The sequence below is a fragment of the Cyprinodon tularosa genome, unplaced genomic scaffold, assembly GCF_016077235.1.
Source record: "Cyprinodon tularosa strain WSP-4 unplaced genomic scaffold, ASM1607723v1 ctg1250, whole genome shotgun sequence".
Taxonomy (NCBI): Eukaryota; Metazoa; Chordata; class Actinopteri; order Cyprinodontiformes; family Cyprinodontidae; genus Cyprinodon; species Cyprinodon tularosa.
This window is the reverse complement of record NW_024038060.1, coordinates 1-23541: the sequence shown is the minus strand read 5'-3', so window position 1 is coordinate 23541 and position 23541 is coordinate 1. Positions and strand designations below refer to the sequence as shown.

General features: G+C 52.0%; 1 protein-coding gene across 3 annotated transcripts; it reads left to right on the top strand.

The window, feature by feature from the left end:
* The first annotated feature begins 3865 nt into the window (after nt 1-3865).
* On the top strand, nt 3866-23454 carry LOC119777607 (pleckstrin homology domain-containing family G member 3-like). Of its 3 annotated transcripts, none has more exons than XM_038276561.1 (6): nt 3866-4160; nt 6048-6112; nt 16057-16472; nt 17019-17119; nt 23175-23244; nt 23350-23454. In XM_038276561.1, the coding sequence occupies exons 2-6, from the start codon at nt 6079-6081 to the stop codon at nt 23398-23400; spliced, it is 672 nt and encodes a 223-aa protein (XP_038132489.1). In that variant the 5' UTR covers nt 3866-4160; nt 6048-6078; the 3' UTR covers nt 23401-23454. The 3 variants fall into 3 exon arrangements, with proteins under 3 accessions (XP_038132489.1, XP_038132488.1, XP_038132487.1); XM_038276560.1 differs by lacking the exon at nt 3866-4160 and adding an exon at nt 4248-4538; XM_038276559.1 differs by lacking the exons at nt 3866-4160; nt 6048-6112 and adding an exon at nt 12270-13237.
* The last annotated feature ends 87 nt before the right edge of the window (nt 23455-23541 follow it).

Here is a 23541-nt window from a genome sequence, read left to right as displayed (position 1 = left end):
TAGCCCGGCCTGAGCGCCCTAGTTCTGTCTAAGCGCCCTAGCCCGGCCTGAGTGCCCTAGCCCAGCCTGAGCACCCTAGCTCTGTCTAAGCAGCCTAGCCCGGCCTGAGTGCCCTAGCTCTGTCTAAGCGCCCTAGCCCTGCCTGAGCGCCCTAGTTCTGTCTAAGCAGCATAGCCCGGCATGAGCACCCTAGCTCTGTCTAAGCAGCCTAGCCCGGCCTGAGCGCCCTAGCTCTGTCTAATCGCCCTAGCCCGGCCTGAGTGCCCTAGCCCGGCCTGAGCGCCCTAGCCCGGCCTGAGCGCCCTAACCCGGCCTGAGCGCCCTAGCCCTGCCTGAGCGCCCTAGTTCTGTCTAAGCAGCATAGCCCGGCATGAGCACCCTAGCTCTGTCTAAGCAGCCTAGCCCGGCCTGAGCACCCTAGCTCTGTCTAATCGCCCTAGCCCGGCCTGAGTGCCCTAGCCCGGCCTGATCGCCCTAGCCCGGCCTGAGCGCCCTAACCCGGCCTGAGCGCCCTAGTTCTGTCTAATCGCCCTAGCCCGGCCTGAGTGCCCTAGCCCGGCCTGAGCGCCCTAGCTCTGTCTAAGCAGCCTAGCCCGGCCTGAGCGCCCTAGTTCTGTCTAAGCGCCCTAGCCCGGCCTGAGTGCCCTAGCCCAGCCTGAGCACCCTAGCTCTGTCTAAGCAGCCTAGCCCGGCCTGAGTGCCCTAGCTCTGTCTAAGCGCCCTAGCCCTGCCTGAGCGCCCTAGTTCTGTCTAAGCAGCATAGCCCGGCCTGAGCGCCCTAGCTCTGTCTAAGCAGCCTAGCCCGGCCTGAGCGCCCTAGTTCTGTCTAAGCGCCCTAGCCCGGCCTGAGTGCCCTAGCCCAGCCTGAGCACCCTAGCTCTGTCTAAGCAGCCTAGCCCGGCCTGAGTGCCCTAGCTCTGTCTAAGCGCCCTAGCCCAGCCTGAGCGCCCTAGTTCTGTCTAAGCAGCATAGCCCGGCATGAGCACCCTAGCTCTGTCTAAGCAGCCTAGCCCGGCCTGAGCGCCCTAGCTCTGTCTAAGCGCCCTAGTTCTGTCTAAGCAGCATAGCCCGGCATGAGCACCCTAGCTCTGTCTAAGCAGCCTAGCCCGGCCTGAGCGCCCTAGCCCAGCCTGAGCGCCCTAGTTCTGTCTAAGCAGCCTAGCCCGGCCTGAGTGCCCTAGCTCTGTCTAAGCGCCCTAGCCCAGCCTGAGCGCCCTAGTTCTGTCTAAGCAGCATAGCCCGGCATGAGCACCCTAGCTCTGTCTAAGCAGCCTAGCCCGGCCTGAGCGCCCTAGCTCTGTCTAAGCGCCCTAGCCCAGCCTGAGTGCCCTAGTTCTGTCTAAGCGCCCTAGCCCGGCCTGAGCACCCTAGCTCTGTCTAAGCAGCCTAGCCCGGCCTGAGCGCCCTAGCGGTCTGAGTGACGCTTGTGTAGATTTCTGATTTGTGCAGATTGGCCGAGTCAGCAGGTTTGTTTGTAACGGATGGTTTTGTTTTCGGGTCATCTCCTAATGAACATGTTTGTAAATCAATGTTTGGGTCTCAGGGTTCCTTTATTGCACTTTGAATGTTGGAGTGAAATGTCTTCAGTCCATCTGAGGAGACAGAACTTTGGGTTTTTAATGTATTGTGCCTCAGTTTTCATTTCAGTTTTTATCTCAGGACCAAATGTTTTAATGTTGAATAAAAATGAATCTAAATGCCGTGCTTCTTGTTTCCTACTGATTCAGTGCTTATGGTCATTTATTTCTCACTAATTAGAGGAACATTAATCCAAGTGAGAAGCTAATCTCAACCTAAAGAAAAACATGTTCTCAGTGTCTCTTTTAATCCCAGTATTTATTTCCCTGATTGATTTTGGGAACAGGCAGCAAATTATCATCCAGTCAATTCACAGCTTTCCAGATCAGATGGTTTTGTTAGAAGCTGATAAAAACAGGCTGTTTAAGATTCAAACAGTTTTATTTATCTCCCCCAAAAAAGTGCAATTAATGCAGATCTCTGTTCAACAAGGAAATCAATCAAGGAAACGATGATGGTACACATGCAATCTCTCATCTCAGGTTCCAGCTTCCAAAAACCTACAATGCTGCAATAGAGTTGATGCAGGCAGACACCCTGTCTACTTTTAAGGCTAGGCTTAAAACTTTCCTTTTTGATAAAGCTTCTAGTTAGAGTGGCTCAGGTTATCCTGAGCTATCTCTATAGTTCTGCTGCTATAGGCTTAGACTGCTGGAGGACATAGGGACCCCTTTTTCATCATTCTGCTTCATTCTATCTCTATTCTCCCACTCTGCAGAATCTGTTAGTTCAATCTCTAACGTTCTGCTCTCTCTGCTTTTTCTCATAGTAGCTTCATCTGGTCTGTTCCTGTTTGGCTGTGACTCCATCCTGGAGAGAAATATCAGCTGTGCTGCTGCCATCAACACCTTTGTTTCTAGATGTTGGAGCTTGGCCTGTTTTCCAGTGTAGTCCTGTTTCTCTGACTGTGACTAACTGGATGTGCTCTCTTCATCCTCTGACATGGGAGCTGCCTTGGAGCTTGTCTGCCTGGCTGTGTGTTTCCTGGACGGGGCCGCCTGTGGAGCTGGTTGACAGTTGCCTTTTGTATCTATGCTTCTTTTTCTATGTCTGCTTCTGTCTCCTTGAACCCCAGTGGGCCTCAGCAGATGGCCGCTCACACTGAGCCTGGTTCTGCTGGAGGTTTCTTCCTGTTCAAAGGGAGTTTTTCCTCTCCACTGTCGCTACAAGCATGCTTAGTGTGAGGGATTGCTGAAGAGTCAATGAGTCGATGCAATCAGCTGGTTTTCCTTAGATAGAAAACTTTGAATCAATCTGACTGGATGATCTGGATCTATAAAGTGACCTGAGATGACATGATGTGAATTGGAGCTATAGAAATAAACTGAATAGAGTTGATTCCTTCCCGCTATCATCGCAGCTCCCACCCCCATACAGGAGAACAGAAGATCTCTCCTATTCAGCCAGGCCAACTATTCCCTCTAACGACCCCCCTTTCAGAGACATAGACAGGTATGGGGCATTGCAGGCTAACAAAGAAGCCAAACGACCCCCATTCCAAAGGGGGGGGGGGGGGCGTTCATCCGTTTCTATTTGCATGTTTTCTAAACTAAAACCAGGCTTTGTTGGTCTGTTCTATAAAACCTGGAACTAAACTCTATTTCTGACATTTTGGATTGAAAAATCTTCCTGGATGGAAGAGAAACGTCTTCAAACTTGGAAACAAAGTCCAGTGGATTGATTTTATTTTATTTATTTTTTTTAGAATTTGAGTCTGACATCCTGTGAGGTAGCTGGAGATCCAGGCCCCCAGGCAGGGGTCCCTCTGACACAATAAAAGCCTGGAAGATGTTCAGTTTTTATTATTTCTTTACTGTTTGCTTCCAATATTTAGAGCTTCTGCTCCTCTTTCCATCGATCAGCAGGTTTCTCTCACTGACTCTGGAGGCTTTATTTTGAAAAGTCAGCAGAAAAGTGGTTTCAGTGATCAGATCTCTGTGTTGGTGTCTTTGTTCCCAGACAGGCTGAGACTCGTTCCCAGTCAGGCTGAGACTCGTTCCCAGTCAGATGTTGGTTCATGTTGTGAAACTTTCTGTTGTTCAGCTGAGGTGCAACTGCAGCGTTTGCACAACAGTGGTGCTGTTTGTGTTCCTTTGAGGAGATGTTGCTCAGCTTGTTTCAGTCCAGCAGGTGTTAAAGTAGGTCAGCTGTGCTGCAGCTTAAACAGCGATAAGAGTGAAGCTTAGAGGAGACCAGGAGGAGTCAGAGGAGACCAGGAGGAGTCAGAGGAGACCAGGAGGAGTCAGAGGAGACCAGGAGGAGTCAGAGGAGACGGCAGGAGGAGTCAGAACCAGGAAAGCAGTTTGTTTCAGAGGTGCATTCAGTTGCAGGACATTAAATGATCAGTTTGATCAGATATTAACTGGTTATCTGGGTTTTCTCCCCATCCATGGTGCTGGTCTGCAGGATTTTAGTGTTTCCCTTTAGGATGAAGCTGAAGCTTTGATCTCTGGAGCAGCAGGAGGTTTTTTCTTCTTTGGTTTTAACTCTTTAATTCCCAGGAATGACTCCCAGAGGAGAGCAGTGGCTGTAGGGGCAGGTGGAGGGACACAGACACACCTGAACCACCTGCTGCTCCTCAGGTAAACAGCTCATGTTTGTTTTCCTGCAATGAAACCAAACCTGATTTAATGGAGGGGGGGGGGGGACCTCTGGCGCCGTCTGCTGGCTGACTCTTTAGGAACCAAAAGTTTGTTTTTAGCAAACATTAAAATCCTGGAACCTGTTGGAAGGTGCCGCGGTTCTGGTTCTGGATCTAGTCCAGGAACCCTCAGAACCAGTTTTATGTCCCAGAACCAGTTTTATGTCCCAGAACCTCCTCAGAGCTCTGCTGTGGGTTTGAATGAGGCGCATGCGCAGTGACAGCCGCGCTCGGACTTTGAGGAAACACTTTAGTTTGAGTTTCCAGCCTCCGTGGAGTGTCCGTGGACCCCCCACTCTCTTCATGAACCTCTGCTCAGGTGAGTCTACCTGTTGTGTTACACCACCCGTGTCGTGGGAGTGGGTCCGCAGCGTGGGTCCGGGTCTCTGGGGTGTCCGGGGCGCGCGCGGTTCAGTCCAGCTGTTGATTCATGTGGATCCGCTTCCCACTGGGTCAGAACCACAGACCCCACTGGGTCAGAACCACGTATCGATCTGGGTCAGAACCACGAATCCCACTGGGTCAGAACCACAGACCCCACTGGGTCAGAACCACGGACGGAACCTGCTCGGAATCTCAGCCCCAAAGAAGCGGAGCTGGTAGGTGGGGCTCCGGATGCTCAATAGAGAACCTCCATAAGTAAATGTGATTTAAAAAATAAAGGATTTAAGAAGTCAAACAAATAACCTCCTGATGAATATAATGATTATTTTCTGACCAAGGACAACATTACTTTAATTCGGCAAAGGTTCCGAGTGTTAAACGAACTTTAATCTTTAAAATCCTGAGATATGTCGGAACTTTTCCGAAGCTCCTGTCGATGCAGCGCCGCCGCTTCGCTGCAGTGAAACGGGAGCAAATTCCTGTGGTTTGACGGGATTAGACGCCTGTTCAGCGAACATGAGAGAAGACGAAAACATCACAGTCTGCAGGAGATTCGGATTCAGCTGGAAACGGATGTGATTCTGTTTCTGTCGCAGCGGAGAAGCTTGATAAAGAGAAAATGTGGAATTTGAGAACAAAGGCTGGTTCGCTGGATCCGACTGATTTCTGCTGCTTCCACCTCCAGACCAGGCGGATTGTGAAATCTAAAATGTTCCATTAAGGCGGTCTGACTAGAAGAGCCTGATAAGGGTTGCCATGGTAACTGATAGAAATCTGCTGAGCCTCAGTGTGAGCATGCTTAGTCATGGTTCCGAGGTGTCAGTAGAACTTCACCGGTTCTGATGCAGAAAGTTTTGCTGCATGTTTGGGTCTGAATGTTTTGTTCGGTCCAAAGGTTCTGGATCTCTGCAGTCGGTTCCGAGGATGTTTGCCAGAACCGACAGTTTGAGTCAAGAAGAACCTCATTAGTCCTCAGTTCAGCACTAGACTCCACCCTCCCCACCCTTAGAGTCCAGCTGCATGGTGTCCAGATGTTCGGTTCTCTGGATTTAATCCCATCATTGCTGGTTTTGGTTCAGTGGATCTGAGATTAAAGTTAATCCAGAAAAGAATCCGGATCAGGATTCTAAACCTCCAGACCAGCAGAAGTTCTGGTCCAGCAGGATGACCCGAGTTCACCTCTGGCAGAACAAGGACGGCTTCTCCTGTTTTGCCTCCATCCTGAAACTGCAGACGCAGCTGATCATGTGACCGTGCTCACCTGCTGCTCAGGTAGACCAGCAGGTTCTGGTGGTGCAGGCGGTGACCTGGAGGTGGACCGGGTCAGCAGGTTCTGGTGGTGCAGGCAGTGACCTGGAGGTGGACCGGGTCAGCGGGTTCTGGTGCTGCAGGCGGTGGTGGACCGGGTCGTCGGCGCCGCTCACTCTCTGTCTGTCTGTTTCAGGGTGACGGGCTCCGCTGAGGGAAGACAGGTGATGCCTGAAGGATTTGTCGCCGCCATGGGTGAAGGTAAGGCCGGCGGGTCGGAGGAGTCGGATCAGAACCGAACCGGTTGCTGCATCGACCAGCAGGACATGTTCTGGATGCAGCCATGCAGGGGTTTAGATCAGACTGAGCAGGTCCGGTTCTGATCCGATGAATGACTGAAGCAAACATCTGCTTTGACTCGACACCAACTGGTTCTGAATGAAACGGACTTCATGACATTTATTAATAGAACCTTTTTATCAGAACCGGCTCCCGACGGGCCTCCCAGTAGAACCTATCGACCCGGACATGGAACCGGCTCCCGACGGGCCGATAGGTTCTACTGGGAGGCCCGTCAGGAGCCAGATATCTGAGCCAGGTACCGGTCCAGTTCTAGATGTGGATCCTGGTTCTGCAGAACCTGCCCGGTTCTCTCAGCTTCTGGGTCCAACTTTGGACTGGACCTCTGAGCTGGACAGAACCGGCTGAGAGCAGAGAGAGGCCACGCCCCCTCAGCTTCAAAGCAGTCTGAAGGAGAAGGCTGAAAGTTTTCACACCCTGGTCTTTACCAGAACCCAGTAGGGGTCCAAATAGAACCTAAGCAGAACCAGAACCTTTAGAGAACCGCTGCAGTCAGACTGAGCCCAGGTGTGACCCAGCTGGACCCGTTTCCTCCCTTACTGGTGACAGAAAGCACTTATATTCAGCTGCCTGCCGCACCGTTCAGATTCCTGTCTGGTCTCCTGCAGATGTTCAGGTCCAAACAGCTGAGGTCCACTGGGCTCTGGGCTCTAGAACCATGCAGAGGTTCTGCAGGAGGACGGGTCCAGCTTGGAGCTGCAGGTGGCGTCTCTGCTCTCAGCGGCGCTCTGAGCCTAATTGGATTAAGCCCCGCCCCCTGCTGTGGGGTTGTCAGGTCAACCAGAACAGAGGAAGGTCAGAGTGAGCGGTGCTGGTTCTGGTCCTGGTCCTGGTCCCTGTCCTGGTCCTGGTCCTGGTCCGGTGCGGTTGTCTTTGGAACCTGAGGGAAACCTCCGACTGAAGCTTCTCCAGGTGAGCCTGCAGAACCAGCTGGTTCTGGTCCAATAAGCCCGCGCAGTGAGGGGGGGGGGTCTCTGGTGGGCCGGGGTCTGACCCGGGTTCAGGTCTGGATCAGCAGGGGCGCTCGGTTCTGACTGTGCCGTTGCCGTAGGAACCGTCTCTCAGGGGTTTTTGATGTGTTTTTCCTCTGTGGTCTGGAGCTAAGCTCAGGTCACATGACCCGTAATCGCTGATGTCATCGCTATGGCAACGGCTGCAGGGGGAGTTCAGCTGGTCCTCCGTGGCTCCCAGTCTGAACTGGTCTCTGGTCCCAGTTTGTTCATGAAGACGGAAGCTGCAGAGGGAAGGGAAGCGTTCTGCATGCAGACATTCCACGTCCGGTCAGGGCTGCAGACGGTCGGTTCTGACCCAGATGTAGGCAGGAGTAGCAGTCCAGTACTGGTTCTGGTTCTGGTCTAATGGGACTGGGATGCGTCCCGTCTGCTGTGCTGGGATCAGCAGCTCCAATCTGAGCAGGCGCTGGATTATCTGCTGCCTGATCCTCATTAGGCCAGATTAACCACAACAGCCGGGCCTGAACTGGACCTGCAAAGAACAGGTTCTGTTCCTGGTCCTGCAGGCGGTTCTGATGCCCACCAGAACTCATGTTCTCAGCTGGAGGGAATCCTTCGAACCTGTGACCCACCTACTGAGCCCAGATCTTTTACATTTAATATTATTAGTATAGTAAATTCATTGCTTTTGACTTGGCAGGGTGGATTGCTGTATGATCCTAGCTTAACTTAGCTGAGCTTAGCTCAGGGGGCTCACTGTGACATTAGGCTATAGTGACCAGACGTCCCTAATTTTACTGTTTTATGAATGAGGGGGTAAATCTTGTGTGTAGACAGTTATTACGGTAGAAAGGGGTTCAAGGAGACAGAAACAGACATAGAAAAAGAAGCATAGATACCAAAGGCAACTGTCAACCAGCTCCACAGGCGGCCCCGTCCAGGAAACACACAGCCAGGCAGACGAGCTCCGAGCCAGCTCCCATGTCAGAGGATGAAGAGAGCACATCCAGTTAGTCACAGTCAGAGAAACAGGACTACACTGGAAAACAGGCCAAGCTCCCATGTCAGAGGATGGAGAGAGCACAGGTTTAATCTGCATTTATTAGCTGGTTTTTAATGGTAGCTCCAAATATTGTGGCGATGAACCTTTTTAGTATTTAATCAGGTGAGATAACAACAACAACAACAACAATAATAATAATAATAATAATAATAATAATAATAATAATAATAATAATATGTATGATGAGACTTAGATTGTTTTGTGTCTGTTTAGATTATTGTTAGATTGATAGAAGAGGAGAGGAAGCAGATTAGAAGACTGATGGAAAGTTAAACAGAGCAGGAAGGAGTCAGTCAGGGGCCCCAGCAGGAATATGGGGCCCCAGCAGGAATATGGGGCCCCAGCAGGAATATGGGGCCCCAGCAGGAACATGGGGCCCCAGCAGGAATATGGGGCCCCAGCAGGAATATGGGGCCCCATGAAACTCTATAGAGGAGCCAGTGCTGTAGAGATGCAGTGAAGAGAAGCATTTCCATTGTTATGTAGTGTTTATTCTAATATTTCTAGAAAGGAAAATGATCAGAACGTGAAAAAGGAAAATAGAAATTAACTTTAAACTTTAAACTTTTATCAATATAATAACCGCTTATTTAAAACTAAAATCCCAGCTGTATCTATGAACACAGGAATAGAAAACAGGTTTAGGAGTGAAAATATATTCCCATTAGGTTTAACTTTAACCTCATTAAAGGACAGATTATCTTTATGCTGAGAATTCATAGTTCATTAATCTGGACGTCTAATGACAATAAAACGTGTTTTCTTTCTGTGGCTGCTTCAGGCTGCTCATCAGAACATCCAGATTTATAGATGTTTGTTAATGGCTGCAATTTAATCTGAATATAAAAATCTAAACAGTTTAATATTGACACAGATTATAATCCAGGCTGCTGGAGGCGACTCCATGATAAACACAGTAGAAACAACTGGAAGCCGTTTCATTTTATCATTACCTTTTGAATTACGATGCAAACTGGTCTGTTCCTGAAAACAATCTAATGAAGACAGAGACGGAATAACAGATAATAAACATATTTTATTGGTTCATTTGATTTATATAAAGAAAGACGACTGGGTTTTACTCTTGATTTTTAGAGTTTAAATATTAATAGAAATGTAAAAATGGATGAAAGCGTCACTGTTTCCTATTTTAATTTGGATGAAATGTTTTTATTTTCATCCAGAAGGTGCAAATGTCTCCAGATTAGATTACAGGAATCTGTTCTCCTTAGATTAGGGAGCAGGTTTCTGACTCAGCAGAGTTAGCTCAGCATGCTAACCTTAGCTCAGCATGCTAACCTTAGCTCAGCATGCTAACCTTTGCTCAGCATGCTAACCTTAGCTCAGCATGCTAAACTTAGCTCAGCATGCTAACCTTAGCTCAGCATGCTAACCTTTGCTCAGCATGCTAACCTTAGCTCAGCATGCTAACCTTTGCTCAGCATGCTAACCTTTGCTCAGCATGCTAACCTTAGCTCAGCATGCTAACCTTTGCTCTGCATGCTAACCTTAGCTCAGCATGCTAACCTTTCCTTCCACATTATTTATTATCGTTGCTATTAGATTAAACTTTGCTCTTATTCCTCATGAGTCAAAGTAAATAAATCTTTGGATTCCTTGATTTCTGTTTCCAGTGGAAGATTTCATTCATTGTGTTTTTATCTTTTATTCATGAAATCAGTGCTTCTTTCTGACTTTGATCCTTTGATCTGTTGATCAAACATCAATGACTTTGATCTTTCCTGCTAATTAATTAGTGATCAGGTGCTGATGAACCTCGGCCTTCCAGGGCTGCAGTAGATGTGGACCAGCCTGTGGGAACGGTTCTGGAAGCGGTTCTGGTGGACCGTCCGCCCAGGAATGATCTGGGTTTTGTCTGTCAGGGTTCTGGTATCTTAGGAACCGGGTCGGACCGAAGCAGCGGCCTGGTGACGTCACGGCGAAGCTAAACAGCTCTGTTGTCTCTGAACAGTGGAGCTTTGTTCAGGCGGAAGCCCCGCCCGCCTGAGACGCTCTGTTACACACACAAACAAACCCTGAGTAGCACAGGCACATGATGACACGCGGGCTCGGATCTGAACCAGCGCCCTGATCTTCATCATCATCATCATCCTCAGCTAATGCCTGATGTTCTGATGGACCCCCCCCCCCCCACACACACTGTTCCTCCTGCAGAGCGCCTGGTTCTGGTCGGTTCTGGTTCTGCTGACCCAGAACCGACCGTCTCCTTCTGAATGGACTCCGGGTGGTCCTTTGGTCCCTCGGAGCTTCGTCTAAGAACCCTGCGGTAGAACCCAGAAGCCTGCAGTAGAACCCAGAACCCTGCGGTAGAACCCAGAAGCCTGCAGTAGAACCCAGAACCCTGCGGTAGAACCCAGAAGCCTGCAGTAGAACCCAGAACCCTGCGGTAGAACCCAGAACCCTGAAGCAGAAACCAGAACCCTGAAGCACAAACCAGAACCCTGAAGCAGAACCCAGAACCCTGAAGCAGAAACCAGAACCCTGAAGCAGAACCCAGAACCCTGAAGCAGAACCCAGAACCCTGCGGTAGAACCCAGAACCCTGCGGTAGAACCCAGAAGCCTGCAGTAGAACCCAGAACCCTGCGGTAGAACCCAGAACCCTGAAGCAGAAACCAGAACCCTGAAGCACAAACCAGAACCCTGAAGCAGAACCCAGAACCCTGAAGCAGAAACCAGAACCCTGAAGCAGAACCCAGAACCCTGAAGCAGAACCCAGAACCCTGCGGTAGAACCCAGAACCCTGCGGTAGAACCCAGAAGCCTGCAGTAGAACCCAGAACCCTGCGGTAGAACCCAGAACCCTGAAGCAGAAACCAGAACCCTGAAGCACAAACCAGAACCCTGAAGCAGAACCCAGAACCCTGAAGCAGAAACCAGAACCCTGAAGCAGAACCCAGAACCCTGAAGCAGAACCCAGAACCCTGCGGTAGAACCCAGAAGCCTGCAGTAGAACCCAGAACCCTGCGGTAGAACCCAGAAGCCTGCAGTAGAACCCAGAACCCTGCGGTAGAACCCAGAACCCTGAAGCAGAAACCAGAACCCTGAAGCACAAACCAGAACCCTGAAGCAGAACCCAGAACCCTGAAGCAGAACCCAGAAGCCTGCAGTAGAACCCAGAACCCTGCGGTAGAACCCAGAAGCCTGCAGTAGAACCCAGAACCCTGCGGTAGAACCCAGAACCCTGAAGCAGAACCCAGAACCCTGAAGCAGAAACCAGAACCCTGAAGCAGAACCCAGAACCCTGCGGTAGAACCCAGAACCCTGCAGTAGAACCCAGAACCCTGCGGTAGAACCCAGAACCCTGAAGCAGAACCCAGAACCCTGAAGCAGAAACCAGAACCCTGCGGTAGAACCCAGAACCCTGAAGCAGAAACCAGAACCCTGAAGCAGAACCCAGAACCCTGAAGCAGAACCCAGAACCCTGAAGCAGAACCCAGAACCCTGAAGCAGAAACCAGAACCCTGAAGCAGAACCCAGAAGCCTGCAGTAGAACCCAGAACCCTGAAGCAGAAACCAGAACCCTGAAGCACAAACCAGAACCCTGAAGCAGAACCCAGAACCCTGAAGCAGAAACCAGAACCCTGAAGCAGAACCCAGAACCCTGCGGTAGAACCCAGAACCCTGAAGCAGAAACCAGAACCCTGAAGCAGAACCCAGAACCCTGAAGCAGAACCCAGAACCCTGAAGCAGAAACCAGAACCCTGAAGCAGAACCCAGAAGCCTGCAGTAGAACCCAGAACCCTGCGGTAGAACCCAGAAGCCTGCAGTAGAACCCAGAACCCTGCGGTAGAACCCAGAACCCTGAAGCAGAAACCAGAACTCTGAAGCACAAACCAGAACCCTGAAGCAGAACCCAGAACCCTGAAGCAGAAACCAGAACCCTGAAGCAGAACCCAGAACCCTGCGGTAGAACCCAGAACCCTGAAGCAGAACCCTGAAGCAGAAACCAGAACCCTGAAGCAGAACCCTGAACCCAGAACCCTGAAGCAGAAACCAGAACCCTGAAGCAGAACCCTGCAGTAGAACCCAGAACCCTGAAGCAGAACCCTGAAGCAGAACCCTGAACCCTGAAGCAGAACCATGCTGTAGAACTTAGATGAGCTTCAGATAGATTAGAACTTATGTTGTCAATAGAGGAGCAGGAAAAAACGTTCCTGTGTCTCCCTGATGGATCAGAACCTGGAGAACCTGAGCAGAACCTGTGGCTTACTCGGGGCAGGCCTTTCTTTGTGTAAGGCTGAGCGTCTCCATGGAAACGGAGGGTGTGATCAGACGGTTGTTGGCTGAGGGCGGCGCTCTGGGTAAACATTTGTAGAAGGACTTTGGACCGTTTGGAGCTCTGAACCAATCAGAGTCTCTGACTGACCCTCATCCACCAATCACAGACCTGAACCTTGTTTGAAAGCTGAAACCCAGTCAGGCTGGCCGATCCGGTCCGGTCCAGAAGCCAGTAGGAACATCTGGATGTTCTCAGTGGAACAGATTAGCCAATCAGAACCTTCCTCTGGACACAGAAGCGTCCAGAACCAGAACCCAGCAGGTTCCTCCAGGGGGGAAGAACCAGGAACTAACTGAAGATGTTTTATTGTTTGGTTCCTCTGGTTCAGAACCGCTCTGAACCGGAACCCTGAGGTCCCACCCCATGAGCTGCCTGCTGGAGGTCTGAGGGCAGAGCCAGAACCTCATGGGGTCTGTGGAGCTTCCTCCTCCTCCTCCTCCTTCTAGGACTCCTCCTCTTCCTCAGTTGCTGTTCAAACCTTCATCATTTCAGACCTTCAGGCAGACGGATCGGGTCAGACTGGGAACTTGGTTCTGGGATTCTTTGAGGGTAGATGGGCTATCAGAGGTGGAGGACTCGGGCCGGAGGAGGAGGAGGAGGTGATGGTGCTGTGGTCAGGTGTTCATGTTCAGACGAGAAGGTGAGGATCTCCTTCAGGAGCTCTGGAGACGACTGGCAGCTCAGACGGCTGTTTGTGCGGCGCTGGTTGGGTGAGTGGTTCCAGGACCGACCGGACCTGTTTAATTCCTCAATGACCATCAGAACCAAGCAGAACCTGGACTTCCTGGTTCCACTTGGAGCAGCTTCAGATGCTTTTCTGCCTTCAGAGTTCTGCCTGGTTCTGGTCAGACCCCAGAGTTCTGCCTGGTTCTGGTCAGACCCCAGAGTTCTGCCTGGTTCTAGTCAGACCCCAGAGTTCTGCCTGGTTCTAGTCAGACCCCAGAGTTCTGCCTGGTTCTGGTCAGACCCCAGAGTTCTGCCTGGTTCTGGTCAGACCCCAGAGTTCTGCCTGGTTCTGGTCAGACCCCAGAGTTCTGCCTGGTTCTAGTCAGACCCCAGAGTTCTGCCTGGTTCTAGTCAGACCCCAGAGTTCTGCCTGGTTCTGGTCAGACCCCAGAGTTCTGCCTGGTTCTGGTCAGACTCCAAAGTTCTGCCTGGTTCTGGTCAGACCCCAGAGTTCTGCCTGGTTCTGGTCAGACCCCAGAGTTCTGCCTGGTTCTGGTCAGGCTCCAAAGTTCTGCCTGGTTCTGGTCAGACTTCAAAGTTCTGCCTGGTTCTGGTCAGACCCCAGAGTTCTGCCTGGTTCTGGTCAGACCCCAGAGTTCTGCCTGGTTCTGGTCAGACTCCAAAGTTCTGCCTGGTTCTGGTCAGACTCCAAAGTTCTGCCTGGTTCTGGTCAGACTCCAGAGTTCTGCCTGGTTCTGGTCAGACCCCAGAGTTCTGCCTGGTTCTGGTCAGACCCTAGAGTTCTGCCTGGTTCTGGTCAGACCCTAGAGTTCTGTCTGGTTCTGGTCAGACCCTAGAGCTCTGCCTGGTTCTGGTCAGACCCTAGAGTTCTGCCTGGTTCTGGTCAGACCCTAGAGTTCTGTCTGGTTCTGGTCAGACCCTAGAGTTCTGCCTGGTTCTGGTCAGACCCTAGAGTTCTGTCTGGTTCTGGTCAGACCCTAGAGCTCTGCCTGGTTCTGGTCAGACCCCAGAGTTCTGCCTGGTTCTGGTCAGACCCCAGAGTTCTGCCTGGTTCTGGTCAGACCCTAGAGTTCTGTCTGGTTCTGGTCAGACCCTAGAGCTCTGCCTGGTTCTGGTCAGACCCCAGAGTTCTGCCTGGTTCTGGTCAGACCCCAGAGTTCTGCCTGGTTCTGGTCAGACCCCAAAGTTCTGCCTGGTTCTGGTCAGACTCCAAAGTTCTGCCTGGTTCTGGTCAGACCCCAGAGTTCTGCCTGGTTCTGGTCAGACCCCAGAGTTCTGCCTGGTTCTGGTCAGACTCCAAAGTTCTGCCTGGTTCTGGTCAGACTCCAAAGTTCTGCCTGGTTCTGGTCAGACCCCAGAGTTCTGCCTGGTTCTGGTCAGACCCCAAAGTTCTGCCTGGTTCTGGTCAGACCCCAGAGTTCTGCCTGGTTCTGGTCTAACAGAACCAGGGTTTCAGTGTTTGAATGTAAACTCTGAGAGCTGATTGGTTCTCTGGACTCTTATCAGCTCCATAAGCCCCGCCCCTCCTTCCTGAGGATCAGTGAACGCCTCACTGAGCAGCAGGAAGAAGAATGTTTTTATTCAAACACTCCTCTGCCGGTTGGCCCCTCTGGGTCCCTGAGCTGCTCCCTGCTCCTTCTGGAATTCAGGCTTCCTCAGGGGTTCCTCAGGCTTCCTCAGGGGTTCCTCAGGCTTCCTCAGGGGTTCCTCAGGGGTTCCTCAGGGGTTCCTCAGGCTTCCTCAGGGGTTCCTCAGGGGTTCCTCAGGCTTCCTCAGGGGTTCCTCAGGCTTCCTCAGGGGTTCCTCAGGGGTTCCTCAGGCTTCCTCAGGGGTTCCTCAGGAGTCCTCAGGGGTTCCTCAGGCTTCCTCAGGGGTTCCTCAGGGGTTCCTCAGGCTTCCTCAGGGGTTCCTCAGGGGTTCCTCAGGCTTCCTCAGGGGTTCCTCAGGGGTTCCTCAGGCTTCCTCAGGGGTTCCTCAGGCTTCCTCAGGCTTCCTCAGGGGTTCCTCAGGAGTCCTCAGGGTTCCTCAGGGGTCCCTCGGGGTCCCTCGGGGTTCCTCAGGCTTCCTCAGGGGTTCCTCAGGCTTCCTCAGGGGTTCCTCGGGGGTTCCTCAGGGGTTCCTCAGGAGTCCTCAGGGTTCCTCAGGGGTTCCTCAGGATTCCTCAGGGGTTCCTGGCCACTGGTTCTTTCCCAGTCTGTGCTGGTCACCAGGCGTGTTTCCTGTTAGGATCTAATCACTGCTTTTGAACTCCTCTCATCTAGTTTTTATACATCTGTCCGTCTGTCTCATTTTCATCCAACAGTTAAATTTGATCTGAAGTGATAAACTAGAAATAAACTAGAAATAGTTCATCTGGGGGGGGGGGGCATCTTTATATATATAGGGCGGGGACTCAACCTTGCGCCATGTTTCTTCTCTCTCGCCCCCAAAACGAATCCTATGATGCTTTGCCAAGAGAGGTGCATTGTGGGAATTTTCATTTTGAGTCCAGTTCAGACAGTCATATAAAATGGCCCCCAGCCCTCTATGGAGGGGTGAGGCCCCTAAACACCAACCCTCGCTTCCCACAGAGGGTCTGACACATTAAGGGCCGTCCCTAACCTGGGAGGGGGGGGGGTATTTCATAATAATGATGTCATCATTACTATAAATGACACTTTTGCCATTTAATGACTCCCAGTACCCTGATGCACAACTTGGAGAGGTGTGTGCGTCCCCCCAGCTGTGGGCTTTACACTTGGCGCCCTTGAGGGTCCCTGCTGGTTGCAGTACCAGGTTAGACTGATAGGGGGCAGCACCATCAGGCTCAGCTGTTCATTTCCTTTTTTACCATGTTCCTCAGAGTCGCCCCGCCTCTCCACCGCCTCCATCAGCAGCGATGAGCGCGCTCTGTCTGCCACCCCCTCAGACTCTGACCCGCCGCCATCGGGACGGCGCCCTGTGAGCCTGGTCTCCACGCTGTCGTCGGGATCGGGCTCCTCCAGGGACGACTCCCTGACCTCGCCTCAGGTTTCTGAGGGGTCCTCCGGCACCGACCTGAACCAGAACCCGAGTCCTAAAAAGAAGGGGCGGAGCTTCTTTCACAACAAGAACAACAACAACAAGGCGTGGACGCCAAACCGGGCCCCGAGCCGCCGCCAGCCCTTCGTAGGCGCTACCATGGCACCCAATCCCCAGCTAACCTATCTGGACCGAGTCGTCATGGAGATCATCGAGACTGAGAGGATGTACGTCAGAGACCTGAGGATGATCGTAGAGGTGAGTGACGGCTCTTCTTCCATCCATCGTCCTTCAGTTTGGACCGGGTCCTTCAGAACCGGGACGGTCGCAGCAGATTGGGATTAAAGAAGCGATAATTTCAGGATGATCAGGATGATTCCAGGACGGGTAGAAACATTCCCCGCTTTGAAATCCGCTTTGTACCCGTCACTATGACTAGTAGCTCCGTTCCTCAACTGGACCCAGAGTTCTGCTCAGAACCGGGAGGACCAGAGGACAGGCTGGTGGTGGAGGAAGTTCCTGGATTAGCAGATTAGGGTGGATTAGCAGAGAGAGAGATGTGGAGCATGGAACGGTTCTGCTCCGGGGGGACCCGGATCAGAACCGTTCCATGGAACCACAGTAGAGAAAAAAGAACAGGTCTGATTGTAGGAATCAATGTTTGCTTTAAAGGCTTCATGGGAATCATTCAGTCAGGTCTTAGTCTGCCCCCTGGTGGAGAAAAATCTGCTTCGTTCTTCCTGAGACCAAAGGAAGGAGGCAGCGACCTCTGACCTTCACCGGCTCTGCTTGCTCCTCCTACAGCATTACCTCGCTCACATCATCGATGAGTCGGACCTGTCCAACCACCCGGAGCTGGTCTGCGCTCTCTTTGGAAACATCGAGGACATCTACGAGCTCAACAGGTGAGGAGGAGCTAAATGAACATGGGAGGTGCAGAGCAGGAGGTAAATGAACATGGGAGGCGCAGAGCAGGAGGTAAATGAACATAGGAGGTGCAGAGAAGGAGGTAAATGAACATGGGTGGTGCAGAGCAGGAGGTAAATGAACATGGGAAGTGCAGAGCAGGAGGTAAATGAACATGGGAGGCGCAGAGCAGGAGGTAAATGAACGTGGGAGGCGCAGAGCAGGAGGTAAATGAACGTGGGAGGCGCAGAGCAGGAGGTAAATGAACATGGGAGGTGCAGAGCAGGAGCTAAATGAACGTGGGAGGTGCAGAGCAGGAGGTAAATGAACATGGGAGGTGCAGAGCAGGAGGTAAATGAACATGGGAGGTGCAGAGCAGGAGGTAAATGAACATGGGTGGTTCAGAGCAGGAGGTAAATGAAGGTGGGAGGTGCAGAGCAGGAGGTAAATGAACATGGGAGGTGCAGAGCAGGAGGTAAATGAACGTGGGAGGCGCAGAGCAGGAGGTAAATGAACGTGGGAGGTGCAGAGCAGGAGGTAAATGAACATGGGAGGTGCAGAGCAGGAGGTAAATGAACGTGGGAGGTGCAGAGCAGGAGCTAAATGAACGTGGGAGGTGCAGAGCAGGAGGTAAATAAACGTGGGAGGTGCAGAGCAGGAGGTAAATGAACGTGGGAGGTGCAGAGCAGGAGCTAAATGAACGTGGGAGGCGCAGAGCAGGAGGTAAATGAACATGGGTGGTTCAGAGCAGGAGGTAAATGAACATGGGAGGTGCAGAGCAGGAGGTAAATGAAGGTGGGAGGTGCAGAGCAGGAGGTAAATGAACATGGGAGGTGCAGAGCAGGAGGTAAATGAACATGGGAGGTGCAGAGCAGGAGGTAAATGAACATGGGAGGTGCAGAGCAGGAGGTAAATGAAGGTGGGAGGTGCAGAGCAGGAGGTAAATGAACATGGGAGGTGCAGAGCAGGAGGTAAATGAACATGGGAGGTGCAGAGCAGGAGGTAAATGAACGTGGGAGGCGCAGAGCAGGAGGTAAATGAAGGTGGGAGGTGCAGAGCAGGAGGTAAATGAACATGGGAGGTGCAGAGCAGGAGGTAAATGAACGTGGGAGGTTCAGAGCAGGCGGTAAATGAACATGGGAGGTTCAGAGCAGGAGGTAAATGAAGGTGGGAGGTGCAGAGCAGGAGGTAAATGAACATGGGAGGTTCAGAGCAGGAGGTAAATGAAGGTGGGAGGCGCAGAGCAGGAGGTAAATGAACATGGGAGGTGCAGAGCAGGAGGTAAATGAACATGGGAGGTGCAGAGCAGGAGGTAAATGAAGGTGGGAGGTGCAGAGCAGGAGGTAAATGAACATGGGAGGTTCAGAGCAGGAGGTAAATGAAGGTGGGAGGCGCAGAGCAGGAGGTAAATGAACATGGGAGGTGCAGAGCAGGAGGTAAATGAATGTGGGAGGCACAGAGCAGGAGGTAAATGAACATGGGAGGCGCAGAGCAGGAGGTAAATGAACATGGGAGGCGCAGAGCAGGAGGTAAATGAACATGGGAGGTGCAGAGCAGGAGGTAAATGAACATGGGAGGCGCAGAGCAGGAGGTAAATGAACGTGGGAGGCGCAGAGCAGGAGGTAAATGAACGTGGGAGGTGCAGAGCAGGAGGTAAATGAACATGGGAGGTGCAGAGCAGGAGGTAAATGAACATGGGAGGTGCAGAGCAGGAGGTAAATGAACGTGGGAGGCGCAGAGCAGGAGCTAAATGAACGTGGGAGGCGCAGAGCAGGAGGTAAATGAACATGGGTGGTTCAGAGCAGGAGGTAAATGAACATGGGAGGTGCAGAGCAGGAGGTAAATGAAGGTGGGAGGTGCAGAGCAGGAGCTAAATGAACATGGGAGGTGCAGAGCAGGAGGTAAATGAACATGGGAGGTGCAGAGCAGGAGGTAAATGAACATGGGTGGTTCAGAGCAGGAGGTAAATGAACATGGGAGGCGCAGAGCAGGAGGTAAATGAAGGTGGGAGGTGCAGAGCAGGAGGTAAATGAACATGGGAGGTGCAGAGCAGGAGGTAAATGAACGTGGGAGGTTCAGAGCAGGTGGTAAATGAACATGGGAGGTTCAGAGCAGGAGGTAAATGAAGGTGGGAGGTGCAGAGCAGGAGGTAAATGAACATGGGAGGCGCAGAGCAGGAGGTAAATGAAGGTGGGAGGTGCAGAGCAGGAGGTAAATAAACATGGGAGGTTCAGAGCAGGAGGTAAATGAACATGGGAGGCGCAGAGCAGGAGGTAAATGAACGTGGGAGGTGCAGAGCAGGAGGTAAATGAAGGTGGGAGGTGCAGAGCAGGAGGTAAATGAACATGGGAGGTTCAGAGCAGGAGGTAAATGAACATGGGAGGTTCAGAGCAGGAGGTAAATGAAGGTGGGAGGTGCAGAGCAGGAGGTAAATAAACATGGGAGGTGCAGAGCAGGAGGTAAATGAACATGGGAGGCGCAGAGCAGGAGGTAAATGAACGTGGGAGGTGCAGAGCAGGAGGTAAATGAAGGTGGGAGGTGCAGAGCAGGAGGTAAATGAACATGGGAGGTTCAGAGCAGGAGGTAAATGAAGGTGGGAGGTTCAGAGCAGGAGGTAAATGAAGGTGGGAGGCGCAGAGCAGGAGGTAAATGAACATGGGAGGTGCAGAGCAGGAGGTAAATGAACATGGGAGGTGCAGAGCAGGAGGTAAATGAATGTGGGAGGCGCAGAGCAGGAGGTAAATGAACACGGGAGGCGCAGAGCAGGAGGTAAATGAACATGGGAGGTGCAGAGCAGGAGGTAAATGAAGGTGGGAGGTGCAGAGCAGGAGGTAAATAAACATGGGAGGTGCAGATCAGGAGGTAAATGAACATGGGAGGTGCAGAGCAGGAGGTAAATGAATGTGGGAGGCGCAGAGCAGGAGGTAAATGAACATGGGAGGTGCAGAGCAGGAGGTAAATGAATATGGGTGGTGCAGAGCAGGAGGTAAATGAAGGTGGGAGGCGCAGAGCAGGAGGTAAATGAACATGGGAGGTGCAGAGCAGGAGGTAAATGAACATGGGAGGTGCAGAGCAGGAGGTAAATGAATGTGGGAGGCGCAGAGCAGGAGGTAAATGAACATGGGAGGTGCAGAGCAGGAGGTAAATGAACGTGGGAGGTGCAGAGCAGGAGGTAAATGAACATGGGAGGTGCAGAGCAGGAGGTAAATGAACGTGGGAGGTGCAGAGCAGGAGGTAAATGAACATGGGAGGTGCAGAGCAGGAGGTAAATGAATGTGGGAGGCGCAGAGCAGGAGGTAAATGAACATGGGAGGTGCAGAGCAGGAGCTAAATGAACATGGGAGGTGCAGAGCAGGAGGTAAATGAAGGTGGGAGGTTCAGAGCAGGAGGTAAATGAACATGGGAGGCGCAGAGCAGGAGGTAAATGAAGGTGGGAGGTTCAGAGCAGGAGCTAAATGAACATGGGAGGTGCAGAGCAGGAGGTAAATGAACATGGGAGGCGCAGAGCAGGAGGTAAATGAACGTGGGAGGTGCAGAGCAGGAGCTAAATGAACATGGGAGGTGCAGAGCAGGAGGTAAATGAAGGTGGGAGGTTCAGAGCAGGAGGTAAATGAACATGGGAGGCGCAGAGCAGGAGGTAAATGAAGGTGGGAGGTTCAGAGCAGGAGGTAAATGAACATGGGAGGTGCAGAGCAGGAGGTAAATGAAGGTGGGAGGTTCAGAGCAGGAGGTAAATGAACATGGGAGGTGCAGAGCAGGAGGTAAATGAAGGTGGGAGGTTCAGAGCAGGAGGTAAATGAATATGGGTGGTGCAGAGCAGGAGGTAAATGAAGGTGGGAGGTGCAGAGCAGGAGGTAAATGAACATGGGAGGTGCAGAGCAGGAGGTAAATGAACGTGGGAGGCGCAGAGCAGGAGGTAAATGAACGTGGGAGGCGCAGAGCAGGAGGTAAATGAACGTGGGAGGCGCAGAGCAGGAGGTAAATGAACGTGGGAGGCGCAGAGCAGGAGGTAAATGAACATGGGAGGCGCAGAGCAGGAGGTAAATGAACATGGGAGGTGCAGAGCAGGAGGTAAATGAACGTGGGAGGCGCAGAGCAGGAGGTAAATGAACGTGGGAGGCGCAGAGCAGGAGGTAAATGAACGTGGGAGGTGCAGAGCAGGAGGTAAATGAACATGGGAGGCGCAGAGCAGGAGGTAAATGAACGTGGGAGGTGCAGAGCAGGAGGTAAATGAACATGGGAGGTGCAGAGCAGGAGGTAAATGAACGTGGGAGGCGCAGAGCAGGAGCTAAATGAACGTGGGAGGCGCAGAGCAGGAGGTAAATGAACATGGGTGGTTCAGAGCAGGAGGTAAATGAACATGGGAGGTGCAGAGCAGGAGGTAAATGAACATGGGAGGTGCAGAGCAGGAGGTAAATGAACGTGGGAGGCGCAGAGCAGGAGCTAAATGAACGTGGGAGGCGCAGAGCAGGAGGTAAATGAACATGGGTGGTTCAGAGCAGGAGGTAAATGAACATGGGAGGTGCAGAGCAGGAGGTAAATGAACATGGGAGGTGCAGAGCAGGAGGTAAATGAACGTGGGAGGTTCAGAGCAGGAGGTAAATGAAGGTGGGAGGTGCAGAGCAGGAGGTAAATGAACATGGGAGGTTCAGAGCAGGAGGTAAATGAACATGGGAGGTGCAGAGCAGGAGGTAAATGAACATGGGAGGTGCAGAGCAGGAGGTAAATGAACGTGGGAGGCGCAGAGCAGGAGCTAAATGAACGTGGGAGGCGCAGAGCAGGAGGTAAATGAACATGGGTGGTTCAGAGCAGGAGGTAAATGAACATGGGAGGTGCAGAGCAGGAGGTAAATGAACATGGGAGGTGCAGAGCAGGAGGTAAATGAACGTGGGAGGTTCAGAGCAGGAGGTAAATGAAGGTGGGAGGTGCAGAGCAGGAGGTAAATGAACATGGGAGGCTCAGAGCAGGAGGTAAATGAAGGTGGGAGGTGCAGAGCAGGAGGTAAATAAACATGGGAGGTGCAGAGCAGGAGGTAAATGAACATGGGAGGTTCAGAGCAGGAGGTAAATGAAGGTGGGAGGTGCAGAGCAGGAGGTAAATGAACATGGGAGGCGCAGAGCAGGAGGTAAATGAAGGTGGGAGGTGCAGAGCAGGAGGTAAATAAACATGGGAGGTTCAGAGCAGGAGGTAAATGAAGGTGGGAGGTTCAGAGCAGGAGGTAAATGAACATGGGAGGTTCAGAGCAGGAGGTAAATGAAGGTGGGAGGCGCAGAGCAGGAGGTAAATGAAGGTGGGAGGCGCAGAGCAGGAGGTAAATGAAGGTGGGAGGTGCAGAGCAGGAGGTAAATAAACATGGGAGGTTCAGAGCAGGAGGTAAATGAAGGTGGGAGGCGCAGAGCAGGAGGTAAATGAAGGTGGGAGGTGCAGAGCAGGAGGTAAATGAACATGGGAGGCGCAGAGCAGGAGGTAAATGAAGGTGGGAGGTGCAGAGCAGGAGGTAAATGAACATGGGAGGCGCAGAGCAGGAGGTAAATGAAGGTGGGAGGTTCAGAGCAGGAGCTAAATGAACATGGGAGGCGCAGAGCAGGAGGTAAATGAAGGTGGGAGGTGCAGAGCAGGAGGTAAATGAACATGGGAGGTTCAGAGCAGGAGGTAAATGAAGGTGGGAGGTTCAGAGCAGGAGGTAAATGAAGGTGGGAGGCGCAGAGCAGGAGGTAAATGAACATGGGAGGTGCAGAGCAGGAGGTAAATGAACATGGGAGGTGCAGAGCAGGAGGTAAATGAACATGGGAGGCGCAGAGCAGGAGGTAAATGAACATGGGAGGCGCAGAGCAGGAGGTAAATGAACATGGGAGGTGCAGAGCAGGAGGTAAATGAACATGGGAGGTGCAGAGCAGGAGGTAAATGAAGGTGGGAGGTGCAGAGCAGGAGGTAAATGAACATGGGAGGTTCAGAGCAGGAGGTAAATGAAGGTGGGAGGCGCAGAGCAGGAGGTAAATGAACATGGGAGGTGCAGAGCAGGAGTTGACCCAGCAGCCGCTGTCCTTTTCACAGTGAGCTCCTGCAGGACCTGGAGGTGTGCGACGGCGACCCCGTGGCCATCGCCCGCTGCTTCGTCATGAAGGTGAGATTTAACCAGCTTTAGGTTCTGTTAGGCTCCGCCCATCAAGGTCTTGGTCATCTGTTAGGCTCCGCCCATCAAGGTCTTCATCATGTTTGTTTGTTCCAGAGCCAAGACTTTGACATCTACACCCAGTACTGCACCAACTACCCGAAGTAAGTCCTCATCTCAGCCTGCACCTCCTGTTCATTTCTCCTCCTTGTTTCTCCTCACCTGTTCATTTCTCCTCCTTGTTTCTCCTCACCTGTTCATCTCTCCTCCTTGTTTCTCCTCACCTGTTTATTTCTCCTCCTTGTTTTC